This window comes from Amblyomma mixtum, chromosome 8 (genome assembly GCF_055824585.1).
Source record: "Amblyomma mixtum isolate Tamu chromosome 8, ASM5582458v1, whole genome shotgun sequence".
NCBI lineage: Eukaryota > Metazoa > Arthropoda > Arachnida > Ixodida > Ixodidae > Amblyomma > Amblyomma mixtum.
The window spans coordinates 63873637-63882227 of NC_143019.1; the positions used below are offsets into that span (position 1 = coordinate 63873637).

The window sequence follows — 8591 nt, forward strand, 5'->3', positions numbered from 1 at the left end:
GCTGCTCTACTGAACTTATTTGTGCTGTAGTCGTAACACGCATAACCCAGTCACTAACCGTAGCGTATAACACTTCGCTTTTTCCCTCCCATTCCTTTTCCCAACCCTCTTCTCTGCCCTGTATACGCCTTCGCGTCCCGCCGAAACCACTGTGGCCGCCGCGGCCAGAGCAAAAGCACATGATGGAGCGCTTGGAGTGCGAGCTCCAGCACAACGAGGAGCTGGAGCGGTTCCGCAAGCAGCAGCAGCAGCAGTCCGGGCCCTCGGCAAGCCAGCGGCAGGGCGAGGTTCGTACCCGAAACGTTTCCGCCAGTGGCTGCCCGGTGGCTGCTTTCCTGTGGCGCTGGTGGCTTCAACCTCTGCTCTGCGTCTTCTGGCTCGCGCTTGGCTTGGCTTTGCACGCTGTTTCCATGACGCGGTGCTTCTTCGAGTCTTCTCCACCAGACGAATAATAGTCTTAGAGACGGGGAGCAGTAGCTCTTCTAGGTTAGGGCTTGTAGGCGGTCCCCAGCAATGCGCCTGTACTGCTCGTAGCTCTTCTAGGTTAGGGCTTGTTACTGCCACGTTGTAGGCTAAAGTGCAGTACTGGGGACAGCAGACCATCTGTCTGCGCCCCCCCCCCCCCCCCCCTCACCCAATCCAGCGCTTTGTTCTGCAGCTGGGCAAGTTTTTAGCAACATGGCCCTTCGCCGTACCCTGTAAAGAAATGTCATGGCGCAGGTGTCCTACGAAAATTCGCGCTCCTCTTTTTTTCTTTTGGCCAAGTACAGTGTAATGCTTGGTGCTGCATTATTGGGCTTTGTGACACCAGCGTCGCCAGTTCGATATCAGCGTTGCTGTCGAGCGGGGCTGCGCTAGGGACAGTTATGACGAATCTATTTGGGCACATTTCGCAGTTGCTTTAATTCTTTGGAATCCGTGCTGTATTTATTCGTAGTTTCGCAGAATATGACCGGAATTTCATTCTGCTATTTTTTTCTAAGCTGTGGATACCAGCTGCACATTACAATAGACAGTTGGCCAGATGGCAAGGAGCATTGCTGAGAATAGCTTTGGGACAGAATTCTGCGCAGCTTTTGGCGAGACGTGTTTATACTCTTGCTTTCTACAGCCTGCTATGAATTGCTTTTAGTTGTTTTTATGCATCTACGTCTGTGGTACAGTTTCCTGACTATGGCCTGAATGCATGATGCATGAATCAGTTTTTAACTTTCCCTGGTGAAAATCTTTTCCAGCCCAACTGGTTTATGGAACAACTTCCAGTTGGTTCCAGTTGGAACTGACTGGAACCCGATTGGTTCCAACTGGAACCAACTGGAAGTTGTTCCATAAACCAGTTGGGCTGGGAAAGATTTTCGCCAGGGTTGGGCTGGAAATTAACTTTTAACGTGGTGTATGCAGCTTGCAGACCAGGAAAAGCTTATTTGCAGTACAGGTAAATAGGTTGGCCTTAGGCTGCAAGCTGTACGTGTAGCAGCCTAGTCATGTCTTTAGTCTGTGTAGGAAAAGACATGTTGGGTTTAAGTGCTACACACTTCAATAATGCCAGTCTATTCAAAAAAACATGGTGCTTCGAATGCATGGTTAAAATTGTTGGAGTTTGCTATTGCACTGAATTTAGCTGACCAGACAGTGTCCATTGTGTTCACGGGAAGTTCACTTGATGAGAGCACTCTGAACAGTTACGGATCACTTTTGGTATTTATGGTTCATCTCATTTTCTTTCTTGAGTCAAAGTTCTTTTGTGTGATACGCTTCACAAAAATAGTCAGCAGTCCAACTATCTTATGTTGTTTTGCCATTATGATGGCAGCTCATTTGCTGGCGAATCCTCTCAGAAGACATGCCCAGCCCATCTGATGACGATGCTATTTAGTGAGCCTGTCGTGTACTTGCCTAAAATGCTGAAACATATATTCATGCTTTATTTTAATGGTGCTTATGCTTCCATTACATATGTATGCTTAACACTGCATCTTTGCACAATAAAGATTTTAGGCTGTAAACAAGTCTAGGACTCAAGCTTAAATGTGTTTCTGTCAAAGCTTATAACTGCATTCTTTATAGCCAGCGAAGCTCCGTATGTTTCTTTTCCTGTGTTCCTTGTCTACCATACCATTGTATTTGTTCTAACTGTTTTTTTTTCTTTTCTTTCCTTCCTTCTGTCCCTCCGTCTTCTTCATCGACCACCTGCTGGTTCATTGTGTCCCTGTCGACTCTCTGGCCTTCTTGTGTGGAATCCTGTGTGTAATTACACCCTCCATGGTCTCCCTCCTTCTTCTGTGTGATGTTCGCAATCCTAACTAACCTGCATGGGGCACTACTCTGCCATTGTGATCCCTTGTTGCCCCACCTGTCCTACTGTTTCACCACAATCAAATACTGTCTGCCGGTATGTAAACTAACCATATTGTGCTTCGTGGGTCTCCTTGCTTCCCCTGCTTGTGCCCTGAATGGTGTTCTTTCACTACTCTGTGCCCAATATGCGCATTGACTGTTTGTTGTTTCTGCACTTACGCTGGGTCCTGTTCCACAACCGTAAACCTTCCTTGTGCATTTCTTGTACCCTTTCTGTCTCATCCCTGCTTTCTAAACTTGCTCTGAACATGTCCCGAATGTCCTGCTCCCTTCTCGCACACCGAACTAACTCCGAACCTGCGGGAAAATGGAAATCGAACCCGCACAGCAGCAGCAGCAGCAGCAGCCCACTGTGGTCGGCCCGAGTAAGATCGACACCCTGCTGCGAGACCTGTACGTGGAGAACGCCCGCCTCCTGCGTGCCCTCCAGCGGGCCGAGGATGGCCGCCGGCGCGCCGAGCACAACAGCACGCGCCTGCAATACAAGTGCCGCGTGCTCAGCAAGCTCCTCACCGACGTGACGCGGGCTGCGGTGGACGGCAGCTCCAGGGTAGCCTGTGCCTAAAAAGAAAACAGCAGACTGCTATGCGTCCATCGCGTGTAACGTGCCTGCCGTCTGGACGGTGGTGTTGACGGCTGTCCATCGAGACGGTGTTCGCGATCGTGTCATATGTTCTGGTATATAGAGCCATAAGTTCGTCCTTGTTCACTCTTTCATTTTTGTTACCTCCGAATTGCTGCCTTGACACCAATGACATCAAAGGCAACCTAACGGAGACTTCGAGGTTCTCTTTTCAGCCTCGTTGTTGAACTCTTTTGTCCATGCGCCTACACTAGGTGAACAGACGTTGACAGCTACTGAAGGGATGCGTTTTCTTTTAATTTATGCTGTAATAGTGGCCAACACAGCATGTTTTGTAGCGGCTGCTTTTTGTAACATTCTTTCGCAAGAGGCACTATTCCTTGATGTAATGCATGGGCTGCATTTGTGGTCAGCCGCTTCCCAGGGTCATTTTTTTTCAGTGTAGTTCAACTCTGCTCAGTAGCTGTGCAAAGATAGATCCTTGAAAGCAACTGACTCAATGTGTGGGTTTAGGCTCATCTTGCAAAAACTCTGACATAGAGAGACATTTGCTGTTGACTGTGAGCTGCTCTTTTACACAGCTTATTCAGAAAGCCCCCTACAGAGTCATCTTCAAGCAAGAACTTTAGTTGATTGCGTCCAGCCTGTGACTTTTTGTCCTTATGCAAAGTGCTCATTCGAAAGCCCTTGCGTCGTGTCATATGACTTTCACCTCAACTGCAAACTTGTTCACCTCATTCACCATGTTATGCTCCTAGTGTGTTCTGCCCCTTCAAATTTATGTCAGCAAAAAGTGAGCTGGCTCTGGAGTGCACTATTCGTAGTAGCACTTAGCTTGTGGGCTGGACCACATTTTGTGTGCACATCAAACAATGTGCATGTCTCAAGAATTACACTGCAAAATCAAGTAGGAACTCAAAGGTGGCTCCAGGACCTCTTGGGTGTTTTAAAAAGCATCATCTGAAGGCATCTGAGCTCACCCTCAACGAAGAAGTTGTCTGGATTTTTTTTGACACAAGTTGTTAACAAGTATGGTTGAAGGAGAGCCATTTTTATGGACACTCCACAACCTCTGTCCTGTCACGTCAGATGTTGCAAGTATGCCAGATAGTGGTTGAGATTTATACTTTGTATAATTCCCTTTTGCTCATCGAAGTGTTCTGGATGATAAGCATTGAAAAGCAATGTTCAAAATACTTCATGAAAACGCAGGTGCTGCCAAGGCCTCTAGATGACAGGTGACTGAATACTATTCCGCGCTGCACTCGCTTTGTATACTATGAAATTTCTTTGAGCTCACAGTGTTCTTATCTGTTAGGCAAACCATGGCATTGCAAGGGGTCTCTATTTTCTTCATTCACAGGAGGTTCTCATATATGTGCAGGTTAACCTGTGTGAAACTGTAGCCGTGAATTACCCTTTTTCTCTTTTTTTTGTTTAATTTAACAATTTCTAAATCAAGCATGCTTTAAATTCTGAGCAGTTCTGAGCAAACCAAACTGGTTTTTATGCATTAGGTTTCTCGTAAATAATTTCGCAGCAATTTGTCAGCTGTTTTTTCTGAACGATGTGCTATTCCACGTAGCGAAAGTGGACCTTCTGTTTTGCTTGGCTGGTGCTTGAATGTCTGAAGGCAGACCATCTTAAAGCAGCATCATCAATATCAGATTTCGAAGCTCAATTGGGTGTGATTTACAATGTTGGGGCAATAATGCACCTCAGAATTCTACTGATACTTGAGAAAATGCTTTCTGTTTACAGGCAAATATTTCGTGCTCAGGTGTCTATAGCCACCTGCCAATCCTCAATGAACATGTTGTGCTGCTGTTGAAAGTTGTTCATGAACCTTTCCTGAGGAGTGCCATGTTATCAACAGCCCAGTATGCTCCTCCGCTGCCCATCACATCAAACTATGCAACCCATTAGTTTTTAAAGATAGGGGCACTAGAGTTTTTCTTTTCTTTTTTTCCTTTGACTTCATTAAACATGGATCCTATATGCATTTCGAATATACCCAATAAATTATTCACAAATTTTTTCTTCAATGTTTGGGTTTTGATTTGATCAGTTGGACAGTCGCTGTGATGGTGCAAATGGGAATGAAGCCATGAAATTTAAACTAAAAATGCGTCATAAAAATGCTTGGCATGCTGGCACAAGAGAGTGAATTGGAACGACGAAACGGCTATTATACTGCAATTTTTGTATGTGTCACATGATCTTATTCCACTTGTGACGTTGTTGCCACCAGTCGGCAGCTCAAACTGAAACCGAAACTACATGGGAGAAGGAAATCAATTGTAAATTATTTGTCGGACGCAGGCAAATGCCGCATTGCAGCGATCCATGTTTAATAATGTATTGCACTTCATTTCAATGAAAGAACCCACAATGGAAATTTGATTTTCGAGATCCTTTATATCGAAGCATTAAATATTCATAAGGTTGCCCGGTGAGATATATACCCCCAATAGTTTTTGTGCAGTCTACTTGTACTATGGCCAAACTTCGGTGCGAGTAGTCGAGAGAAGGGTCAAATCTTTTCACGTATTACACAGCGCATGGTAGATATGACAGCAGTGCACTTGCCTGGCCCCTCTAGTGGGTCTTTCTTCTTTCTTTCTTTTGTTTGCCCGCTTACACGATGCGTCGAATTTTTTCCGGTGGAAAATTATATCTCATACATTCACATGGTCACCGCTTGAGCGCACGCAATTGGTGCAGTTTGTTGTTCGAAGGCACTTCTTTGATTCGCGTCTTCTTGGAAAGTCCATCATCAGGAACGACCTCTAACTACTAGTTATAGAAAAAATTTCGTGTTGTCGCTGAAGTTGTTTGATTCATATACTTTGCTTATCGTAAGGCTGAAAAAACAGTTCTCGAAGTACGCAAATGCATTTTTTTATTGCGAAGCAAGGGTCAGCGTTGATCGCCACTCGTTCACATGCAGGTATAACCGTGCGCTGACTGTCTTCAGGACGAAGGAATTGGGTCAAGTGATGCATATGGAATTTTTTTTCATTTTTGCCACATTTCAGTTCATATGACATCTATAGTTCGCATCGGTTTTAGTTCAGTCTTTATTTTTCCTTTGCTGCAGCTGTAAAAAGGGCATAGTTAGTCAGACTGCCAAATCACGTTCACTTGTACAAAATTCATCAAGCTGAGTGCATTGCTATTTGAAACTGAGCCGGTGTACTGGCTTCCGTTGACAGTCCACATTCTCTGCGCGGCCCATATTGCCACGAATGAATAGTTCCCTGAACCGAAGACCTCGCGTTGCACCAGCGTCGTAGCTCGCTTGGTGTGCGAGCCATCTTTTGCACGTTCATGGCCACTCTAGACGCGGCGGTTGCGCGCTCTCCTCCAGTCCAGCCGGGACACGTTCGCTGGCCTTCGAACATTTGCGCGCGACCTCACGAATCAATCGGCGCCCTCTGCTTGCTGCCTTCTGTCTGTCGTCAACACCATTGTCGGTTGACCACCTGGCCTTATAACTGCTAGGTAGCAGTGGGAAACATATCCACCTGATTTGTGGGACTTTATAGTTCATTGCAACATGACAAACTATGGACTCTGTCTGTTGAGGGTGGTGGCCACGTTAATTTGTTTGTGGAGCGGCCATTTTGTTTCTCAAAGTTTAACAGTATACACCTTTCCAACCTGGGCGCTGCCGTATTGTTCCCTGGACTGCAGTGGGCACCTCGCACTAGCACGGTGGAAGCAGCTGCGGAACTGGTTTCCAGCAGTCCAGAGAGGAGGCGTTTCGCCGCTTCCACCGTGCTAGCGCGAGGTGCCCACTGCAGTCCAGGGAACAATATGGCAGCGCCCAGGGAGCCCTTTTTGGAAAGGTCTTAAATTTTTGCTTGCGTGCTTTTTTTATACTTCAAATGATGCGTTAGACGTTACTATAAACGGGTAACCCCGTGATATTCGCTTACGATCACTAAATAATTTATAATCGAATTTCTTTTTGACGCTGTTTCAATTGCGGTTTCATCAATGTGATGAGTAGTTTGTATTTAGGTGACGTGAGGCACGAAAAGGAAACGGAAATATAACTGCTGATACGCCGTTTGTTGTCATAAACCGAATCGGGGAATGAGAGAAGAAATTTAATTATAAATTATTCAGCTGTCGTAAGCGAATACCACATGGTGATCCATGTAATCTCTAAAGTGCAATTTGAAGAAATTAAGAAAACATGCAACTAAAATTAAGTGCCTATAGTCCTTTAACCATGCATTGTGGCAGTGCAAGTCTACGTTGTGGTCAAGTTAAAAGTCGCCGGGGTAACAAATGAACACCTGGCAGTGCTTTCGTGCTTATGTTTGAAGTATGCAGCTAAATTTCAATCATGCGGAAGAGGATTGTCTGCGCTATACCCACCAAAATGATGGCGGTCGGCTGTGAACGACGGCTGTTCAGACGGTCGAATAGCTGCACTTGGTGAGCATGTTAACCAGTTGGCGCTCTCGCGATTGTTGGTTGACCAACGCGTACTTAAAGCATTACAAAACTGACAGGCGTACGGTATAGCCGTGTTCCTCTAGCCCTGGCGGCCTGCCTGCAAAGCGACGTGATTGTTGTGTGAACCAGGATAGAGTCTGGGGTGGCAATATTCCTGTGAAAAACTGTTTTTGTTGTTGTTTTATGCCACGTTGCTGTTTCAACTTGGAAACTAAATGAAATTTAGAGAGGAAGATTAGGTGTATCCGAGAACAGTTATTTTCCCTGTCAAGTTTCGTATGTTTAGTCTCAACAGATAACCACGCCATGACACCTAGTGTTTGTTGACAGCATCCTGAACATGCTTCTTTGTCAAAAATGAAATTTTGTATCGGGGCTTCATCGTTCGCTACATTTAATATTTATTTTCACGGCGTTGGAGTTGGAAGCGTGCGAGAAAAGCACTTGCGGAATTCGTGCCACTGAATAGTGTGCAAAAGTCACTTGCGATTTGTGACTAATGAAGCACCATACAAATAAGTAGAAAGCCTCATAGGCTTCAATAAGAGCGACGCCTGTACGAACGTGAATAAAGTTTTGTCTGTTGGATCCCGACAGTATTTGTTTTATGACGTCCAAAGACCGCACCTTGCTCTCATACGCCACCGCAACTTCCACAGCGATGGCAGGGTGTCTGAGAAAAGGAATAGCGCACTGTCTGTCTCAAGATCCGTCATGGTGGACACCTGTACTAAGCTGTGCTGAGAAGTATGAAGGAGGAAGAAAAAGCGCTTGTGCAGGCGAGAACGTACGTAAGTAAACTGAGCAATTTATATTCGTTGTACAATCACGCCTATTGTAGAATAGAATAGAATAATTTTATTTCCCACCAAAAGAGGTGGAGGAGGCTGCAAGTAAAAGCTGCACGAAAACGGCAGCTTGACAAAGCCCGCAGCCCCCTCTACAAAACGACAGCATGCACGGCGAGAGGAAAGTAAATTAGAGTGAAATACATAGATCGGCACAAAAATGGGCGTATAGAAAGAACATGAAAAAAACAAAAAAAAATTACTTAACATTCTTTGGAAAGTCTTTAGACAAATGTCAATAGGACATAACTTTGAATAGAAAGTACTTATACTACGTGCAACAGCCTATCAACCATCTTTTTACAACTGGCCACCATTATCCAAACGACTAA

The 8591-nt window shown here is 45.3% G+C and overlaps 1 protein-coding gene across 8 annotated transcripts in view; it reads left to right on the forward strand.

Moving 5' to 3' along the window:
• LOC149332751 (ninein-like protein) overlaps window positions 1–8007 on the forward strand; it is a 554277-nt gene extending 546270 nt beyond the window's left edge. For 3 of the 8 annotated variants that reach the window (XM_089558330.1, XM_089558334.1, XM_089558333.1), the window contains 2 exons: window positions 169–287; window positions 2687–8007. In XM_089558330.1, coding sequence (XP_089414456.1) covers window positions 169–287; window positions 2687–2923 — 356 coding nt within the window. In that variant the 3' untranslated portion in view covers window positions 2924–8007. The remainder of the gene's footprint in view (window positions 1–168; window positions 288–2686) is intronic. The other 5 variants (XM_089558331.1, XM_089558332.1, XM_089558335.1 and 2 more) reach the window with 5 other exon arrangements.
• The last annotated feature ends 584 nt before the right edge of the window (window positions 8008–8591 follow it).